Raw genomic sequence first — 22,621 nt, forward strand, 5'->3', positions numbered from 1 at the left:
AGCAGGAGCAGCTGTCCCTTAGGGAGGGCATGACCTTGGCAGGCCCACCTGGCTCACCTAGTCTTGTCACCTGCCTGGCCTCCTGGTATAAGAACTTGCAACAATTTGCCTTTTTCCATCTCTTGACCCCAATTTCAATATCTTTGTCCTTTTCACCACCCTGAGGCTTTTGTATACCAAGGTAGTAGTAGATAAATATATACATACGTCAAAAAGGAAAAAAATGATTTTGTCCTGAGTGATCACATTTCCCCCCTTTTTTTTTTTGTGAGCAAGATTGTCCCTGAGCTAACATCTTTGCCAATCTTCCTCTGTTTCATATGTGGGATGCCACCACAGCATGGCTTCATGAGCAGTGTGTAGATCTGCACCCAGGATCCTGCAAGACCTGGGCCGCCAAAGTGGAGCATGTGAGCTTCACTATGCCACTGGGCCGGCCCCCACATTTCCTCATTTCATACAAATGCCCAGTAGTTCCCTCACGTGGCCAAGGTTTGTGTAGTTATCTGTTCAAAATATATACAGGAGGTTTATTTGCAGATAGTTAAATAAACACTTGGAACAGGAGTCAGGGGACCTGAATTCTACTCTCATTCTGTCACTAACCAGCTCTGTGCAATTTATTCAACTTTCCGAGGCCTTCTTTATTTTTTTATTCTACAACGTGAGGCCTTTACCTAACTGACCTCTCAGGATCCAGTAAGTTTGGACGTTTGTAATTCTGTGAGCATATACTGAGGTCGCCTTTGAGCTTGTGCAGACTGATGGGCAAACTGAAACTGTACAGCTGTCTCCCCATCCCTGCTGGGTGGACACAGCATGGCTCCACAGGCTGGGTGGACAGTTGAGGTTTCTGGAACCCAGAGGCACAGCAAGGGCAGGGCAGTGGGAGCAGCCTTCCCTGGGTGCAGGCAATAGTGAGTGCTTTGTCTGTAGAAAAGGGAAAAGCAGTAATAAAACAGGCTTAAAGTAGGTCAGCTTTTATTGTCACTGTTTGCCAGCAGTTCTCAACAATGTTGGTGATAAAGACTGTACTCCTCCCCTGAAAATATTTTGTTGGCTAAGTTCTAAACCATTGCTACAGTTACTTTTGAGTTTTAATAACTTGTATGTAAGCTTTAAATGAGCACAGGTTTAGTATTTACTCCTTACTAAAGCTTGTACTCTATACAGTTGTTATCAGCCCCTGACACAAGAAGACTCCACTGTATACACTCATTTGAGAGAAAGTTTGTAGTGGTTTGAAATCTTCTGAATGCACTGCAGTGCAATCTCCCTGGAAGCTACATATTACTGCATTTAAATAGCAGATTCAAAATGAACAATGATAGGGGCTGGCCCTGTGGCATAGTGGTTAAGTTCGGTGCTATCCACTTCGGTGGGTTTGGATCCTGGGTGCGGACCTACACTACTTGTCAGCCATGCTGCGGCAGCGACCCATATATAAAATAGAGGAAGTTTGGCACAGATGTTAGCTCAGGGCTAATCTTCCTTAGGAAAAAACAAAAGAAGAATGATAGCACTGAGATTGCAAAGACAAGAAACAGATCTTGAGTGGCTTTGAGTCCACCATTCTACGTGACCCCTTTGAGATTGTGAGATGGGGTGTGAACTACAAGGAATAGTATTTTTGTTTGGTAAGTGCAAATTTCAGTTCATATGTGAAATATTTTGCTGAATTGGAATAAAATCTTTGAAGTCGAAATATATTCCCTTTCAGTTATTAATTGTTTTAAAGCTAAGGGAGGAACCAAGAGAATAATGATTATTACTGAAAATAATGTTGATGTATGAAGATCTGTTTTGGGTGTTAAATACTCTGGGTGTGTTGCTCCAATGGCCCATTGTTTTCTCCTCACGTTTGTACCAGTTACTGGCCAACATCCTCCCAAGAACAAGCGTCCGAAGGAGCCAGGAGAGAATAGAATCAAGCCTACCAACAAGAAGGTGAAACCCAAAATTCCTAAAATAAAGGACAGGGACTCAGCTGACTCAATGCCAAAGTCGCAGTCCATAATGATACAGATGTTGGACAAGGGTCGCTTCCAGAAACCTGCCGCTACCCTGAGTCTGATGGCAGGGCAAACTCTGGAGCTTCGATGTAAAGGAAATCGAATTGGATGGAGCTATCCTGCATATCTTGACACCTTTAAGGACTCCCGCCTCAGGTAAGCTTGTTTGTGTGTGTGTGTGTGTGTGTGTGTGTGTGTGTGTGCGCGTGGTCAAGGATTTGGTTTCATTCTCTCGTTAAATTCTGCATTGTTTCTGACGTCTACCGTTTCCATCCAATGGCAGCTCAACCGGCAAAAGCCATAGATTTTATTTCTGCACCCAGTTAAAAAGATTATTGCAAATCCTATCAATGTTGGTTAAAATAGTGAAATTTTATAGGAAGCCATATGACAAATAATTGAAACTGTGTTGCGTAGAGATAGTTAAGAATTCATATTGTAAAAAATAGTGGACCCAATGTTTTGTGTTACTTTTCAAGTAATCGCAATGAAAACTGAAATGACCTAACAGGAGATTCCTTTGAGCAACTTGACCAGAGGCTAACTTAAACTGTTTTTGAACTTGTCAACGCTTCTGATTATTTTTACTTTCCCGAGTACATGACTTTTATATTCAGAGGCATCAGTTGGAAAAAAGGCCAGAGATTTTTCATCTTTGAGTGACTACCTTCAGGAGGCTGGATTTCTTGTTCAGGAAAAGTGGTTAAGATGATTATGAAAGTTGTGGAAAGCAAGAAAACAGAGCACATTTTCGAGGGTACTGGGAGAGCCTATGGGGTCAGCAGATGGGAGTCCTGTGTATCTTTTCGGGACAGCCCCTAACTCTCTGGGTATCAGTTGCCTCATGCGTAGAATGAAGGGGATCGGATTACATGATTTCTAAGATTCTTTCCAGCCCTTTCTTCATATGACTTAGGATAGAGAAATACAGGGTATTGTCTGTTTGGGATGACTGGAGAGGGAAAAAGAAAGAACGTGGATCTCTAGCATCTCCCACTCTGCAGGTTCGTCTTTCTGCACAAACTCCGCCTCTGTAGATCTTCATCCTCAAGGACCCCACCATCCACTCAGTTGCTGAGCCGGAAAACTGGGGAGCATCCTCACCATCTCTCTCTCTCCTTCACTTTCCACGTCCAAGCAATCACCAAATTCAGTTAATTCAGCCTTCTTAGGAGCCATAAACCTATCCTTTGTCCATCTCTGGTGTCACTACTCCAGTCCCAGCCAGTGTTATCCCTCATCGCCAATACCGCAATAACCACACCCACGCCTGTCCTCCTCCAACCTCCTTCTCACTGCAGCTAGAATGGTGTTTAAAACATGCAGATCTGATCATGTCACCCCCTACTGAACATTCAATGGGTCCCTAAAGCGGATAAAGTCCAACATCCTCACATGGCTGATGAGAACATCTCTGATCTCTGCCGTCTAAATCATCTCTAATCTTTAGGTTAGTATCTTTGCTTTCACTGGCCTGGGTTCCTGGGAGATTGTCAAACATACCAGGCTCTTGGGGCCTTAAAACTTGCCTGGACCACTCTTGGCCTCCTCTTCACCTGGCCAACTTCAGCCTCAGTGTCCTTTTCTCTGGGAAGCCAGCGTCAGGCCTCCCTGGGTATGCATTCCCATGGCCCTTGGTGCATCCTCTTTTGAATGCTCTTCCTACTTATAATTACTTATTTTTTAAACTCTGTGTTTTTCACTGGGGCTTAGCTGAGGGTTTGGCCTTTCGCTTTATCTGCTGAATGACTGAATCACAATCTTCTCTCTTTCTTTCTTATACACATTCACCTTAGAGAATAAATACATCAAAATATAAGTAATATCTCTCTGTATGTCTGTCTAGTATCTGATCTCTCGTGTTAAGATCTCTTTCACATTTTATTCTGAAGATGCTCTTCTGACTTCACGTCTGCCATGGTGTAGAGTTATTCTAAAGGGAACTGGACTGGATGGGGACCAGAGGGTGAAGGAATGAGACCATTTTTCCCATTTTCATCTCCACACTTGAAATGCATGTTTCTGTGTGTGTGTGTGTGTGTGTGTGTGTTTATCTCCTGCTTGGAACAAATCTGGAAAGATTTACTACTGTATACTTTCTAAATGACTTAATTTACCAAAGTCAGATTTACACACTTTTTTAAAAACCGGAATTGAGGGGCCAGCCCAGTGGCACAGTGGTTAAGTTGGCACGTTCCACTTCAACAGCCCAGGTTTTGCCAGTTCGGATCCCAGGTGCGGACATGGCACCACTTGGCAAGCCATGCTGTGATAGGCGTCCCACATATAAAGTAGAGGAAGATGGGCATGGATGTTAGCTCAGGGCCAGTCTTCCTCAGCAAAAAGAGGAGGATTGGCGGCAGATGTTAGCCCAGGGCTAATCTTCCTCAAAAAAAAAAAATTAATTAATTAAAAAAACCAAACAACCAGAAATGAGATATTTTAAATTATTTTGAACTTTGTCTTAGTCTTTGACTTACACAAAGTATCCTAAACCTAGATGATTTGGCCCTTGAAGGGTTAGTATTTTCCGGGAATATTTTCAAAGTTCTATTAACCAATATATGTTTGAAAATATCTTAAGGACTCAAAGTAAAGTGAACATGAATCCAAATTGAAGAGAAATATCCAGGAGCTGAAAAAACCAATTTTGACTTTCTAACATGAAATAGCATTCATTCAAAGCACAATTAGGGCTTTATAAGAAAGTAAAGACAGATGTGGGCCCCAAAGGACTTCGTGAAAAAATGTGAAAAATGTGAAAAACATCTAGTCATAAGTCTGTATCAAACAGCAAAAAAAAAAAAAGTCAAGATTTATTTCACACTAGAGATTCAACAAGTCAACTCTTGACATCTTTCCCAGAACGTGGTGCCTTTGGCTGGAAGAGAAGTATTCATCCTGTGTTTTCTTTTTCTGTGGAATGAGTTCTTTCCAGTGTCCTGACAGCTTTGGGTTGGAAGACCCCCAGGTGTGCTTCCAACAAAGCCTGGTCATTTTAACCAGTTTTAGTAGCTTTCTGGAACTAAACACACATGCTACCACATTTGCCCAAATTTAATCTGACCAGAAGAAGGAACATGCTATGAAATAGGGAGGTCAGCCTGAGGCACAGCTGGAATTGAATACTGCCTTTACCACTAACCAGCAAAGAGACCTTTGACCTGTAATTTCCCTAGAACACAATTTTGTCATCTGGAATGCAGAGATAATACTATCTATAGTAAGTGCTGCCTGGCCTATTGTAAGCATTCAATAAATTGTAACTAATTGTTACTCTGCAACACCCATTTCTCAAGCACAATAATCCAAGGGATCTTTTGGTACAGTTAATTCTGACCAGGACGCACGTAAATCAGGGAATTGTGCACAGCCAATATGCCTTCTAACATAGAGGATCCAAGAAAGTTTGTACACCTCTTTCTCACTTTCATTTAATTGATCAGTTCTTTGTAATCTGGGATCTGTGTCCATTTTCCCCCATGGAAAGGTAAGTCCCTTACAGGCAAATATCAGTCTATTTGGTTCCTCATCAGATTCCTAGCACCTAGAACAGTGTCTGACACATATCAGAACTTGGGAAATAATTTTTGGTTTCCCCCGGGGTTTAGTGATCATGTCAGAACTTAGTTGTAGTCATGCATTCATTCATTCAACATTTAAAGATCATTATACTTAGTGCTGATGCATGCTTTGTATGAATCAGGAGGAGGGTGAGAACAAAGTATGAATGTATTTTAAATCTAGGGTACTATGTCACCTGGATCCATCCCCACCATCTCAGAGCCTGTAACAACAGGCTCCATGTTGACCTCATGGAACCATTAGTCAGTTGACTCCCTCTACCTTCTCTCTTTTTATCCAACCTGTCCTCTTCTGTCTTTACTTCTCTCTCTCTTCGTCTTAGATTCCAGGGTCTGTAATTTCTACTGAACTCTTGAACACATGTTAAGTAACTTATTTCACCCTCTGTGTTTACTTCATTCCCACTTGGAAATTTCTAACCTCAAATGAACCTGTTCACCTACTTTCTCTTGTTGGCATGTGGACACTGAGTACTGTTGGAGGAAACCACACAGCTGGCTGGAGGGATCCCTTTAGTTTGTGGTCACCTCACTGGTGCCTGGAAAAGCTGACGACATTTCTCTAGAGAGCTCACTTTTTCTCTCTTAAACCTCTGATCTTCTCCATCTCTCTCACTTTCAGCTAATGAAATTATCACCTAATGTATTGACAAATTGGAGCCCTAGAATTGCTTTAATTTCCTCTTTTCACATCTCCTTCCCATTTTTACAATTGTAGTGAAGGAAAGGTCTCTCCTCTTGACTAAAGCCAAAGCTCCCACTGTGCCCTGGGTCTCATCCTTATATGCTTTCTCAGGTACCTTGAGACATCAATTATTGTTTCCTTGTTCTGGGTCTTTACCCTCCTTTTCTCCATGGAATCCTTTCCATAACTCTTCCCTATATTCAGAAATCCCCCATGTACTCTCCAGCTCCCTCCCTCTCTCTTCTTACCTTCCCAGCCATACCCCTTGGAGGAGTCTCTCTGTACACTCATTGTCCCCACTTTCCTCTCCTACTTGCTCAGCTACTACACCTGACTCCTGCCCCATGGCTCCATATGCATTTTGTCACCAAGGTCAACAAAGTCACTAAATCCAGAGTTCTCTTTTCAATCCCCATATGACTTGCCCCCCAGGACCATAGCAGAAGGGAACACTCTCGTCTTGGCTTCCACAATGCCATATTCTTTGGTTTTCTTTCTGCCTCTCTGGCCCCTCCTTGCAGTTTCCTTCACCAGCTGTGTAACCTCTGCTCTTCTGGACATTGAATGTTGGTTGTGTGTCCTTTTCTCTTCTTACTGCATGCTGCCAAATACCCTCCATTTATCATATATTAGAGTTCACTGTTTCTTCTGAGCTCCATATCAGACTCTTCAACTGCCTACTCAACTGCCTGAATCTTTTCTGAGTCTTTCTTTAATCGTAACCGTCTAAAACTGAGCTCATCATTTTTTTCCACACCTGGTTATCCTCCTGTGTTCTTTGGTTCATAAATTATTATTGAATTCATTAATTCAGTTAATGAATGGCATTAATTCTATCCTGTTGCCCTTAATCAGAGGCCTGGAAATCACCTTGGACCCTTCCCTTTTACTTCCACATCCAATCAACAACCATGCCCTAATGATGCCACTATTTAATTATTTGAATCTTCCCACTTCTTTGCACCACAGCAGCAATGACCCTAGTCTCTTACGTGGACTACAGCAATGATCATATAGCTGGACTTTCTGCACCCAAGCTCGATCCTGACCTCCATCCTCCGCACAGCAGTCCGATCTCTTTCAAAAGCACTCCTGGTCCTGTCACTTCCAGCTTCAAGCCTCTCAATAGAGCAGCTCTGTTGCTTCTAGAATAAAGTTGAAACTCTGAACACGGCTCACAAGGTCATGCATAACCTGGTCCTGCCTTTCCCTTCTGCCTCATTTCACTTCACTCTCTTGTTGTCTCTACTCCAGGCTCTGTGAACTTTTTTCTGATCCCCAGATGTGCCAAACTCCTTCCTGCCTGGGGCCTTTGCCCATTTGAGTCCTTCTGCCTGTAATGGACACACTGGAATAGCTGCTCAGTATCCTTCACATCAGGCCTGTCATGTCCTCAAGGATCCTTGCTTGCTCTCAGTCCCTGCTGTCCACGAGGCCCCAGTCACATCCCCCCCACCCCCCGCTGAATCACTTATCAGCATCGGGGCAATTCCTGTTTCCTTGGTCGTTTATGTTTGTGTCCCTCGCTAGGCTGTTAAGCTCAGCAGAGATGGTGTCTGTTTATTCACCAGTACTTCCCTGGCACACAGCGCATGCCTGGCATACTGCAGGTCCTCGAAAAGTATTTCCTTTATTTTTATTGAGCTAACATTGGTTTATAACGTTGTAAAAATTTTAGGTGTGCAACATTATGATTTGACTTCTGTATACACTACGGCATGCTCACCACCAAAATCCAGTTTCCATCCATCACCATGCAATTGATCCCCTTTACCCATTTTGCCCTCTGCCCATCTGCTTTCACCTCTGGTAACCACCAATCTATTCTCTGTATTTATGTTTTTGTTTTGTTTTGTTTGTTCATTTATTTTTTTATATTCCACATGAGTGAAACCAGATAGTGTTTGTCTTTCTCTATCTGACTTATTTCACTTAGCTTAATCCCTTCGAGTTCCATCCATGTTGTCACAAATGGCAAGATTTTATCTTTTTATGGCTGAGTAGTATTCTATTGTATATATATATACCACCTCTTCTTTATCCATTCATCCATTGATGGGCACTTAGGTTGTTTCCGTTATCTTGGCTATTGTGAGTAATGTTGCAATGAACACAGGGGTGCATATATCTTTTCGAATTATCGTTTTCATATTCTTCAGATGAATACCCAGAAGTGGAATCACTGATCATATGGTATTTCTATTCCTAATTTTTTGAGGAATCTCCATACTGTTTTCCATAGTGGCTGCACCAATTTACATTCCCACTAGCAGTTTACTAGGGTTTCCTTTTCTCCACATTCTTTCCAATGCTTGCTATTTCTTGTCTTTTTAATAATAAACATTCTAACGGGGGTGAGGTGATATCTTATTGTGGTTTTGATTTGCATTTCTCTAATATTTAGTCATGTTGAACATTTTTTTTTAAAAGATTGGCTCCTGAGCTAATGTCTGTTGCTAATCATTTTTTTTCATTCTTCTCCCCAAAGCCCCCCAGTACATAGTTATATATTCTAGTTGTACGTCCTTCTGGTTGTGCCATGTAGGATGCTGCCTCAGCATGGCCTGATGAGCAGTGCCATGTCCACACCAAGGATCTGAGCTGGCGAAACCCTGAGCCACCAATGCAAGCATGCAAACTTAACCACTTGGCCAGGGGGCTGGCCCCTGAACATCTTTCATGTGCCTGTTGGCTATCTGTATGTCATCTTTGGAAAAAATTCTATTCAGACCCTCTGCCTATTTTTTAATTGGGTTGTTTGGGTTTTTTTGTTTTTGAGTTGTATGAGTTCTTTAATATATTTTGAATATTAACCCTTAATCAGATATATGATTTGCAAGTATCTTCTTCCATTATATAGGCTGCCTTTTCATTTTGTTGATGGTCTCCTTTGCTGTGCAGAAACTTTTTAGTTTGATGTAGTCCCACTTGTTTATTTTTGCTTTTGTTTACTTTGCCTGAGGAGACATATCCAAAAAGATATTGCTAAGACTGATGTCAAAGAGCACACTGCCTATGTTTTCTTCTGGGAGTTCTATGGTTTCATGTCTTACATGCAAGTCTTTAATCCATTTTGAGTTAATATTTTGTGTATAGTATAAGATAATGGTCTAGTTTCATTCTTCTGTATGTGGCTGTCCAGTTTTCCCAACACCATTTATTGAAGAGACTTTTCTTGCTCCATTGTATGTTCTTGGCTCTTTTGTCATAAATCTGTTGTCCGTATATGTGTGATTTTATTTCTGGGCTCTCAGTTCTGTTCCATTGATCTGTGTGTCTGTTTTTCTGCCAATGCCATGCTTTTTTGATTATTATGGCTTTGTAGTAGAATTTGAAATCAGGGACTGTGATTCCTCTAGCTTTTTTCTTTCTTCTCAGGATTGCTTTGGCCATTTGAGGTCTTTTGTGGTTCCATACAAATTTTAGGATTTTTTGTTCTATATCTGTGAGAAGTGTTTTTGGGATTTTGATAAAGATTTCATTGAATCTGTAGATTGCTTTAGGTAATGTGGACATTTAAACAATGTTAATTCTTCTCATCCGTAGGCACGGAATTTCTTTCCATTTCTTTGTGTCTTCTTCGATTTCTTTCAACAATATCTTATAATTTTCAGTGTACAGCTCTTGCACATCCTTGGTTAAATTTATTCCAGGGTATTTTATTCTTTTTGTTGCAATTATAAATGAGATTGTTTTCTTAATTTCTCTTTCTGCTAGTTCTTTGTTAATGTGTAGAAATGCAACGAATTTTTGCAAACTGATTTTGTACTCTGCAACTTTATTGTATTTGTGTATTATTTCTAATAGTTTTTTGGTTGATTCTTTAGGATTTTCTATACATAAAATCATGCCAACCAAAAATAGTGACAGTTTTACTTCTTTCTTTCCAATTTGGATGACTTTTATTTCTTTTTCTTGCCTAATTGCTCTGGCTAGGACTTTAATACTATGTTGAATAAGAATGGTGAGAGTGAGCATCCTTGTCTTATTCCTGATCTTAGAGGGATAGCATTCAGTTTTCCATGGTTGAGTGTGATGTTAGCAATAGGTTTGCTGCATATGGCCTTCATTAATTGAGGTGCATTCCTTCTATACCCACTTTGTTGAGAGTTTTTATCACAAATGGATGTTGAATCTTAAGTGCTTTTTCTGCATCTATTGAGATGATCATATGATTTTTATCTTTCATTTTGTTAATGTGGTGTTATCATGTTGATTGATTTGTGGATGTGCGACCATCTTTGCATTCCTGGAGTAAATCCCACTTGATCATGATATATAATCATTTTAATGTATTGTTATATTCAATTTGCTAATATTTTGTTGAGGATTTTTGCATCTATGTTCATGAGAGATATTGGCCTGTATTTTGTGTGTGTGTGGTTGTGTTTGTGTTGTGGTTGTCTGGTTTTGGTATCAGGATAACGTTGACCTTGTAAAATAAGTTAGGAAGTGTTCCTTCCTCTTCAATCTTTTGGAAGAGTTTGAGAAGGATAGGTATTACATTTCTTTGAATGTTTGATAGAATTCCCCAGTGAAGCCATCTGGTCCTAGACTGTTGTATTCGGGGAGATTTTTGATTACTGTTTCAGTCTCCTTATTACGATCAGTCTATTCAGATTTTCTATTTCTTCATGATTCAGTCTTGTAAGATTGTATGATTCCAAGAATTTATCCATTTCTTCTTGGTCGTCCAATTTGTTGGTGTAAAGCTGTTCATAGTAGTCTCTTACAATCCTTTGTATTTCTATACTATTCATGTAACTTCTCTTTTGTTTCTGATTTTATTTGAGCCTTCTCTCTTTTTTTCTTAGTGAATCTAACAAAAGGTTTGTCAATTTTATCTTTTCAAAGAGTCAGCTCTTAGCTTCATTGATCTTTTCTATTGTCATCTTAGTCTCTATTTCATTTGTTTCTGCTCTGTTATTATTTCCTTCCTTCTACTGACTTTGGACTTTGTTCTTCTTTTCCTAGTTCCTTTAGGTGTAAGGTTAAATTGTTTATTTGGAATTTTTCTTGTTTCTTCAGATAGGCCTGTATTGCTATAAACTTTCCTCTTAATATTACTTTTGCTGTATCCCGTGGATTTTGGCACATCATATTTTCATTTTCACTTGTCTTCCTGTATTTTTTATTTCTCCATTGACCCAATAGTTCTTCAATAGCATGTTGTTTAGTCTTCACATATTTGTGATTTTCCAAGCTTTCTTCTTGTAGTTGATTTCTAGTTTTATACCATAGTGGTCAGAAAAGATCCTTGATATGATTTCAAACTTCTTAAATTTATTGAGACTTATTTTGTGTCCCAGCATATGGACTATCCTTGAGAATGTTCTGTGCACTTAAGAAGAATGTGTATTCTGCTGCTTTTGGATGGAATGCTCTGTATCTGTCTATTAAATCCGTCTGGTCTAATGTTTCATTTAAGGTCAAGGTGTCCTTGTTGACTTTCTGTCTAGATAATCTATCCATTGTAGGGTAAGTAGGGTACTAAAGTCTTCTATTATTGTGTGGCTGTCAATTTCTCCCTTTAGGTCTGTTAATAATTGCTTTATATATTTTAGTGCTACTATGTTAGATGCATATAAATTAATAAATGTTATGTCTTCTTCATGGATTGTCCTCTTTTTCATTATATAATGTCCATCTTTGTCTCTTGTTACCTTTTTTGGTTAGAACTCTATTTTGTCTGATATGAGTGTGGCTACACTCACTTACTTTTGGCTGCCGTTTGCTTCAAGTATCATCTTCCATCCTTTCAGTTTGAGTTTATGCTTGTCTTTAGAGATGAGATGAGTCTCCCAGAGGCAGCATATAGTTGTGTCTTGTTTTTTAATCCATCCAATCACTGTATCTTTTGATTGGTGAATTCAACCCATTTACATTTAGGGTGATTATTGGTATAAGAGGACTTAGTACTGCCATTTTATCTTTTGTTTTCTGGTTGCTTTATACTTTATATCATCATTCTTTCTTTTTCCTTGTGTTTCTGTCTGCCATTTTAGTCTGGTGACTTTCTGTGATGTTTTTCTCAGTTTCCTCTTTTATTATGTTTCATATCTCTGCTCTAGATTTTTGTTTTGTGGTTACCATGAGGTTTGTCTCATAGATAAACTAGTCCTTTTTCTGCTGATGCATCTTATCATTTGCCTATAGAGGTTTCATCCTTTTCCTCTTCCTCTTTTATGTTTTTGTCGTCACAAATTATCCCTTTTTATGTTGTGAATTCATTACAACATTGAAGTAGCTATAGTTATTTTTAATGCTCTTTTCTCCTTTAACCTTAGGGCTATAATTATTTAACAACCAATTCTGATATAGAATTGCAATTTTTTGATTCTGTCTATTTATCACCTTACTCAAATTTTTGTGTACTTTTGCCTTTTCAATTCAGGTAGAAGATCTCCTTTCAACATTTCTTATAAGGCATGTCTAGTGGTGATGAACTCCCCCAGCTTTTGTTTATCTGGAAAGTTTTTATTTCTCTTTCATATGTGAAGAATAACTTTGCTGGATAGAGTATTCTTGGCTGACAGCTTTTATCTGTCAACAGTTTGAGTATGTCATTCCATTCTCTCCTGGCCTGTAGAGTTTCTGCTGGGAAATCTGACAGCCTAATGGAAGTTCCTTTGTAGGCTACTGTCTTTTTGTCCCTGCTGCCTTTAAAATTATTTCTTTATCTTTGGCTTTTGGCAGTTTTGCTATAATGTGTCTTGGAGAAGATCTGTTTGCATTGAGATGATTAGGTATTCTATTAGCTTCATGGACTTTGTTTATCCAGTTCCTTCCCCAGGTTTGGGAAATTCTCAACTATTATTTCTTGAAATAAGTTCTCTGTTCCCTTCTCCTTCTCCCCTCCTTCTGGGATATCCATTATCCTTATGTTGCCTTTGCTAATGGAGTCAGATAGTTCCAGTAAAATTACTTCATTTTTAAAAAAATGTCAATTCTCTCTCCTTTCCTACCTGATTCATTTCTAGATTGTTATTCTTTGAGCTCATTAATTCTCTCTTCCATATAGTCTGCTCTACTTCCAATGCTTTTTTAATGCATTCTTCATCTCATTTATTGAGTTCTTCAGCTCCAGAATTTATGTTTGGTTCTTTTTTAAAATTTCAAGCTCTTTGGTAAAGTATTTCCTCTGTTTATTAATTATATTCCTGAGCTTGTTGAACTACCTTTCTGAGTTTTCTTGTAGCTTGTTGACTTTATTCCTGACAGTTATTTTGGATTCTCTATCAGATCACAATCTTCTGTGACTTTAAGTTTGATTTCTGGAAAATTGTCATTTTCTTTCTGTGATACTGTGTGACTGTGGTTTTTCATGGTGCTTGCTGAGTTGTTGCTCTGCTGGCGCATTTGAGGTAGCAGACATTTTTCTTATTTAAATAAAGCTTTGTTTACTTTGAGTCTACAATTCAAGAAGTTGGTAATTAGAGACTTTTCCCTTTTTTTCAGTAGGTGGCACTGTAGCACAAGTTTTGGTTTTTCTTACTTGAGCTTCCTCTGGCTATATTTGAAAACTGGCACTTTCTACCCTCTACGACCTCTGCCAGAGATGTCACCCATGTCCTTCTCATTGCTGCTTGTGCCTCCGGGTTTGCTGGTGCCTTGCTGTGGCCAGTGTCACTGTGGTCACTGTCATCCCCACTGAGGGCACCAGGATGACAGACAGAGTTGCCTGTGTCATGGGCATCCCTGCTGCAGTGGGCGGGAGGGTGAAGGTGGAGGATGAGCTGGGGTTGCAGGCACAGCCAACACAGGTGATGGGGCTGGAGACATGGGCACCACCGTGGCTGGAGTGTCTGGGGTGATAGGCCACAGCACTGCTGCCAGGTTTCCTGTGGCTGCAGGTGCTGCTGTGACTGGGAGGCTGGAGTCGTGTGTGCCACCTCCACTGCTGCCACCAGGTTCCCTGGGGTTGTGGGCTCAGCTGCCACAGCTGGGGGACTGGGATTGTAGGTACCGCCTCTGCTGCTCCCCCAGTTATGCCTCCTGTGTGTTCTAATCCACCCACCTTCAGATGTGTGGATCTCTCTGGCATCCTGGTGTATTGGGCACAGGAACTTTTGCTGAGTCATGGATGTCTTACTAGTTGTAAATCAGAGGGGAGATACAAAGGGAGTGTCTCATGCCACCATAATGCTGATGTCACTCCTCCATAAGTAGTTCAATGAAAGAGCAGTAATGGGGGTGCTGAGCCTGGAGTGGGTCCAAGCCAGGCCCTTGTGATCATGAGACCTGTGAATCTGGGGACAAGCTCATTGAACTTTAAAGCCAAAAGAGACCTTAGTGGTTATTATACTTAAGCCTCTCTTTTTAACAAATGAGGAAACTGCTAATCTTAGAGGATAGACATCTAGTCCAGGGAGACAAACTGGTGAATGACAGTGTGAGTCTTAAAACCCAGCCTGCTGGTGCCCAGGTAGAGCTGCTGCCCTGCTTGTGTGCTCTGAGATATGTCTCGTGGGATACATGTAGATTGAAGAACACTATTGGCTTAATGGAGGTGCTAGCTTCAGGGAAAATAGATTTGATATCTATTTTTGTTGTTGTTGTTGTTCCTTGGGTACTAGACTAAGAAATCTGACTTTTAAAGTTAAGGGTCAACACAAAAATGAACAGAATATACTTCTCCAGCATGGTGCATTAATTTCTTGCTGGGATAGTTTTGAATTGAAAGTAATTGAAATTTCGCATTGATTTAGGATAACTATTTAGACATCAGAATGTTAACACATTTCATTGGGCTATTTAGAAAGGAGAGCTCTGTCAGAAGACCATAAATGATCCCTCATCCTAAAAGGTGGACTTGGACCTCCCCCCAGATGATGGAGCCAGGATGACATATGCTCTTGGGGCCCTTCCAGGCCTCCTCTTCTGTGATACTTGCTCCTTCCTTCACATTGGCAAACCCATGTCTTTAGAAAGTCCACTAGATGGCGGGCTTCAGCTGTGTTACCATTTTCCTTCCCCAGTAAACGAAGCATTTCCAATGAGAACTAATTGAGTACAATAAGTGCACACTTGTGCTCACGGTTCTTTCACCCTTTTAGGCTACTCAGTAGTCACAGTTTCAAGTTATGTTCTAAACAATATAGAATTCAATTTCCCAACAAATAAATTTAAAAAGGGGTACACATTTGTGAGTTTATGTGCCCCTACAAGGATAAATTCATTGATAGCTCTGAGTCCTGCTGAGTCTTCCCAGAGCACTGGGCACTTTGAAGTCTGAAATTGATCCAGATTTTAATTCCAGACTCAGTCCATCTCTGATCACATAGAGCTCCACTCTCTTTTCAGATCAGAAACAGCAGAGACATTTTTCTGACAATAGTTGTTACCATTTATTGAATGCTCTATTTCCTGACTCCTCTGCCCTGCCTGCTTCCTGCTCTCCTATTTTTCCACCATCTCCCTGCCTTCCCTTGATTTATTTTGTTCCTCTCCTCCAACAATTTTTTTTTAGCATCTAGGGTGTTCAAGGTCCTGTGCTAGGTAGATGCTGGAGATAAGATAGTGAGCAAGATAGACATGACCTCTATACCGGCAGAACTTTTACTCCTATGGGAAGACAAACTATTAAATAAGCAATTTTAATACATAGCTGTGTGAGTGCCTTGCTAGCAGAAGTACAGGGTCAGGGAGGAGAAAACTCAAGCTACTATGTGAAAGCTGAGAGTTAACCAGGTAAAGAAGGGAATAGGAGGAGAAGGTAAGAAAATTCCAGAAGGAGGGAACTGCCTAGAACAAGGAAGAGTATAGCACCTGGGGCGTTGAGGTGTGTTGGGGAGATGGGGTGACTCAAGGCAGGAGGAGGAAGGATGTGACCAAGGACAGATGATGCTGGAACATAAGCAGGAGTCAGACATGGAGGGCCTTGTCAGCCATGTTGATGAATTTAGGGTGAAACTAAGGACAATTATGAGTCATTGACTTAAAGCCTTTATAATTAGAAATTCATAGAAGGTACAGAGGGATATAGACCACAGTGTAAGGGATATTACTCCTCACTGCCTTTAGGAGAAAGACCATGTCATATCCCAGGCTGAGAGGACCTCTCCTGCCTCCATGCACCCCAAATCAATTTTCCACAAACTGGAGCCTATGGATATATTCTTAGCCCTAATGTTTCTTTGCAGTTGTTTTTTAAATTTTGCTTTTATTTTCTTGATAATATAAAAAACATTAATATTAGAATATTCTGGACCATCTGATCAACTTCTGCTGAGCAATCAACATGATCCATTTCCATTTTCTCTGGAAATATTTTGGTTCTTTAATCTCATCACAACACACTTCCAGAGTTCAGAGCAGGGGAATTCGTGGCACAATGCTGAGCTCAGGAATAAAATAAGAAGAAACTTGAAATAAGTGGCCTGGACGATGCCTTAAACATAAATCATGCCAGGTAAGAAGAGGGAGACATTAGTAAGGTCACAGCAATAAAAACAAGCTGGGCTGATGTGGACAAAAAGAAACCCTGGCCTGTTCCCTAGAAAAGTCAGGGTCCAGGCATTGTCTTTCAGGATGTTTCTGTGGTGTCTGGTCGGATGTTAGCATTTTTCAGTCGAGAACTGTACATTGGAAGAGTGGGAGGGGCACAGGAGATCTCTTTGATGGCTGATTCCTCTGTAAACAATAAATAGCTTCTAGAGGGAAGGGAGGGCATCTGGTTTTCGCTCAGCTACAGTTGGCAACAGCTTACTCCACCCACAGACAACACAAAGGAGGGTGGTCCGAGGAGGCAGACAGCAGGCTCCAGGCCAGGCTAACCCGCTTCCAGCATCAAGACGAGTGTGGTCCGGGGGACATTTTAAAAGAAGAGAAAGATGTTAAGACGTGTTTAAAAGAAGAATCCCACTGTTGAGAAAGAATCTGCACAGATTTTGGTAAATATTGTGGATAATACTCTACTGTTGTCCTAAGGAAGATGTCTTTTTTTCCCCTTCGCCTTATTTTATTTTATTTTGGTCAAATACACATAACATAAAATTCACCATTTTAACGATTTTTGAGTATACAGTTCAATGGCAGTAAGTACATTCATATTAGTGTTCAGGTGTCTTTTTAATTCAAATTCACTTTTCTCCAAAGCTTGTTTTACTTTATTTTCTGAGCAGAACAAATGGAGATGATGAGGTTCCTTGAAAATCCGGGTGTTCACCCTTTGTTTCGTACTTCCCGGAGGTGCTGCGTGGGTCCAATGGGCAGTGGGAAATCAAAAGAATATGCTGCAGCCAAACCCTGATACTTACCTTCAAATGGATTCCTACTCCAGAAAACAGTCGAATTAAAAATAACTAACTTATCCAGCCCCGAAGGTGGAACTTCCTCTTCCCAGACTCAACGGCACCAGCGCCGGGCCCTCCAACATTCCCCAGAGATGGATTGGCGGGGGCAGCAGGATACAGGACTTCTCTGGGTGTACTAGATGTTCTGACACTGTTCAGGTTGCAGGAAAACACAGCTCTGTTCCGCTCAGGACATGGGCGGGGGAGGGCAATAATAGAACCAGTCTCATTGTGGTGTTGTCAGGCTAGAATGAGGTCATGCAAGGAAAGCTCTTGGCACACATACTAAGCCATCTCAATAAAGACGGGCTAATTTTATTCACAAGACTGTACCCAAAGGAGGTAAATCACCAGAAAACAGCCAGTTTTTCAGGAATTTTGCTTTTAAAAATTGTTTTAGACGTGGATCTCAATCTTGTACAAACTCTAGATGTCTGTAACACTGCGGGATACTCACTGATATTCAGATAAATGGTCCTAAGGTACTCTAAGATTCAGCTAGTCGCAGTCTGACAGTCATTAAGGTGGGGAAATGTGTTGAAGCATGTTATATAGTTTGGGGGGGAATATTTTCTGCTAACTCTCATTTAAAACGAATGTGGTGTTAACCAAAACATTGAATTTCTTGAGCATTCTGGTAAGTCTAAGTTTGATTATCCCAGATGCATTACACAGCTTTAAAATATAGTAAGAAGATTAAAATCAAGTTAATGCATCAAACCAAAGACACTATAGCAATATTACAGACTATTTTTTATGATACTTTTGGAGACTGTTGTAAAATGGAACATTGTTTACAGTATAACATTAAGTGATTGCATGTATTTTACAAATGAAACTCTGCTTTAAAAAATATAGATATACTGGGGCTGGCCCTGTGGCACAGTGGTCAAGTTCACACGCTCCGTTTCCGTGGCGCGGGGTTCGCCGATTCAAATCCTGGGCACAGTCTGCCTGTTGGACTTGATCTTGACCTTGCCCTGGACTTGCCTTTCAGTTCAAATTCCCCCTGCCTGAAGCCCTGCTCCCAGTCCCACCCTACCTGTTAGCACCCAGGTTCGATGTGGTGCTTCATTTGCCTTGCAGGGAAGGTCAGACAGCACAAGCTCACCCTACCCTATAACAAGCCTGCTCTTCTATGAACTTGACCCGGCAGATGGGACAAGGCAGGGGTGTGGGACCCTGGGGACCAACCTGAAATGATCTGAGAGAACATGCCTTCATACATTTATTTACCTTTGAGGCTCATGGAATGGCACAAGATATGGCATCAGATGGTGGGCATCGTGGGGGAAGAGACATGGGACAGCAACCATTCATATAAAAGCAAGAGGAGTGACTGTGCAAGAGTGTCACAGCTTGAGATTAATAGGTGTTCAGCTGAGCAGAATGCATGCAAATAGAGTTATTGTTAACCTAATTTATACGTGAAGACAGTCCGCTAAGTCAGAAAGGTCCATGTGAAAAAAACCCAGAAGTGGTCCCAACCGCACGCAGCTTATGAACTAGTGGAATAAATGACATACATACCAGATACAATTACAGAGCAACAGTGGACAGCTCATGGTCACATGTGAGTGCATGAGGGCTGATGGGAAGGAGAGAAAGAAGCTGTCAACATGGGCTGGGGAGGCAGACTGATTCACTGAGTGATTGATTACCTAATTTTGGAGACCAGGCCTTGAAGATAAGATGGAGAGATGTGAAAGAAGAGCCAAGGAGAAGAGCATAAAACCTCCCCAGTGATCGCTATACGCAGTCAGTTTGGGGAACCACTGATGGGACCTGGACCATACATTTTACAAATGATTAGGTTAGACCCACAGAGGCTAAGGGGTTTTCTCAAGTTTGCGCTGCTTTTAATAAAAGTAAACAAGACTTGAACCTAATTCCCAGCACCCTTCTGGTCTCTACACTAAGAAAGCCATCTATTTCTTTAGGTTTCTGGTGTTTGTTTGGAAGATTACCAGCCGAGTGGCATCCATATGAGCAGGCACTTTGAAAATGTTGGCAAGAGAAGAGATTCAGTGCATCTCTCTGCTGTGAATTCATTGTGCCAGGTGCGAATGGGGCTCAGCTCACAGCCTCTGCATTCACCATTATAACTTGGCCATAATACACTCACTGTAGCTGTACGCCAGCCCATTAGTAACCCACTGCTTGTTTTCCTAACAAGGGTGGCAGAGGCTTGCTCCATTGTCTTCTGTCACTCCTCCTCCAGGGCCTATTCTTCCCCAAAGATGTGGCCAGGAGCATTCAGCTAAGCAGAGCTGGGGGATCTTTTTTTATGTGACCCACAGAGAGGTAGTGATGGGCTTATTCTGCATCATAAGATTAGAATTGCCAGAAATGTAATAATGTGAGTTGTTAACATAAATAACTCCTATTCATCAGTATTGTATAGTTGCCAAGTTTGAAAGATGACCTTGTCAAAATTCTGTGACCATGATCTACTTATCATTTCTGTGAGTTTCTCTACGTGGTGACTACATGTCTGCTCAGTTACGTCTTGCCATCAGCCGTAAACTTCCTCTAAGTCACTCATTCGGTCAGGATTTGGTTAAGTATTCGAAATAATAAACATATACTTCCTTTCCAATGCACTGCTGGGAAGCAGGCCAGACTCTCTTCCCAGGACTCCCCAGGGATTCTGTTCCCAGCTCTGACTCTAACTGGCTGTGTGACCTTGGGTGAGTCACTTGATCTCCGTAAAATGAGGAATCTAACCAGATGATCTCTAAAGTTTCTTCTAGTGACTCTCAGCATTTGTACTTAATTCATGTTAGATGACATGGGGGCGAAGAAGGAAGAGCCGTTGGACAAGTTATTCAACTCAGTTTCACTCATTGACTTCTATGCTGTTCTGCACACGGTCACCTGTAACTGCTGTCTGCGTAGCATTGTGCCAGTGCGCAGGCTGTGGGTGATGTAGGCAAGCGTAAGACGCGGTTCCTGCTCAGAAGGGATCATTCCACTAGAGAATTGGAACAGGGAGTTGAAAAGGTTACAACTACAAAGCAGTGTGTATACGTGCGTGTGTGTGTGTGAATGTGTGTGTGTCTCCCAAGATTTGTGTTACGAACATTAGGTGTAGGGTGTGAGAAGCTTAGATCAGTGTGTCCTGGGGCAACCCCTATAACCCCTACCATTTGTGGAGCACTTGCTCTGTGTCAGCATCCTTCTACAACCTTGTACGTTTATTAACTAATTCTCATAACACTCTAGAAGGTAGGGATTATTATTATCTCAGTGTCTCAGATGAGGAAACTGAGCACAGTAAGATTAAGTAACTTGTTCACAGTCACAGAGCCCGTAAGTGGTGGAGGCAAGATCTGAACCAAGGAAATCTGACTCCTGAGTGCATGCTCTTAATCAGTGTTCTACAAATGTCACTGAACAGAAAACGTCTCCCTAAGGATGGAGCTCCAAAGAGTAAGCAGGCTTAGGCCAGATGGAAAAAGAAGAGAGCCTTTTAGAGGGAAGAAGATGGCGAGAGGGCCGAGGTGGAAATGAGCCAATGTGTCAGGTTGGTGAGGAGCTCAGCTGGCTGGAGAGGAGGGTTCATGGTGGAGGTGTTGGGAGAGAACAGGAGTCTTGAATTCCAGGCAAAGATGACCGCATTCTATTTGGTGCACAATGGGAGCTGCTCATATTGTAAAGTTGGAAGTGATAATAATGTAGTTTTTAGAAAAGTATATTTGACAGTTTTGTAGAGCATCTGAAGGGGATAGAGGAAACATTTTTCTAGAAGGATTGATTTCTTGGCTGATAGAATGTAAAGAATGGAACAGCTGATAGAATATAAGGCATGGAACAGAGATGGAGAGTCAAGGTTGATATCTAGATTCAGCCTGGCTAACAGGTGGAGTTGTGGCTCCACCAAAAGAAATAGGGAGATCACCAGTAGGAGACAGTTGAGCAGGGAGGCTGAATGAGATCCAGGAGCCTGGGAGGTCAGGATTAAGCTCCAGGGAGGTGGCACAGCCTGGACAGGCCACACGCGCAAGGGGAGTAGAGCAGGTGTGAGAACAAAGTCACACTGCACTCTTCATTATTTTGTCCACTCCAACTGGCAGTATTTCTATTAATCAGAGCAAAATAATGTACTGGATTTTTCGGCCTCCAAAGGAATACCTTCTGGTCCTGTGTTTTGGAAATCCACGTTCTAAAAAGGCAATGTAATATAAAACTCACCTCCAGGTTTTTAAAGCACCAATGAGCCATCCACAATTACATGTTCACAGAGCATTTGTTCTGCAGTTCCGTAGGTGGTTTAATTTGTTTTGCTTTTATTATAGTTTCTATTTTCTTATTACAAAATAGTAGATGCTCATTTAATTTAGAAAGTTAGAAACTACAGATAGGTAAAAAGAAGGAAGAGGTTACTGAATATCCCAAGATACATTGTCAACACTGTAGTGTAGAATCTTCTAGTTTTATTTTTATATGTAAAATGTATCAAAATGTACAAACCCTTTTATGATTCCTTCCATCCATAGTGTATCATGAATATTTTTCAATGTTATGGTTGTAATACCATAGAATGTCTAACTAAACCTCTGTTGTTGGACTCTAAGATCATTTTCCATTTTTCACAGTCACAGTCATTGCTTCAGTAAACATCCAGGTAGCGATGATTTATTCCTAAGGGTGGAATTGTTGGGCCACAGGCTATGCCTTATTCTAGGCAGCCTGACAGGATTCTCTACTTGGTTACTCTCTGGAGTATCAGGCCTGGTTTTGGCTTGTGGTGTGAAAGGGACATCCACATCTCATTTTCTTAGAATCTGGGAAAGCTCTGAAGGAAAATGAGGGACTTTTCCTTTGTAAAGAAGCCAGGTGGGTTGGCAAGAGAGGCAAAAAGAAGGGATGACATTAGCAGGCTGGAAGAGCTGGAATGAGGAGAGAGGGGGGACATTCCAGTACCGAGGTCAGAATCTGTGGTCAGTGTCAAAGAAAGAACCTGGAGAAATTAAAGAGATGTTGGTGGGACTAGAGGGACATCACATATGTGATCTCTTGTGACAGAGTTGAGAAATACCTATT

General features: G+C 41.1%; 1 protein-coding gene across 1 annotated transcript in view; it reads left to right on the top strand.

The window, feature by feature from the left end:
• Positions 1-22,621, top strand: part of PDGFRL (platelet derived growth factor receptor like) — a 47,243-nt gene that overhangs the window by 7,931 nt on the left and 16,691 nt on the right. The window contains exon 2 of the mRNA XM_008529138.2: positions 1,871-2,168. Within this exon, the coding sequence (XP_008527360.1) occupies positions 1,871-2,168 (298 nt within the window). The remainder of the gene's footprint in view (positions 1-1,870; positions 2,169-22,621) is intronic.

The sequence above is a fragment of the Equus przewalskii genome, chromosome 28 (genome assembly GCF_037783145.1).
Source record: "Equus przewalskii isolate Varuska chromosome 28, EquPr2, whole genome shotgun sequence".
Taxonomy (NCBI): domain Eukaryota; kingdom Metazoa; phylum Chordata; class Mammalia; order Perissodactyla; family Equidae; genus Equus; species Equus przewalskii.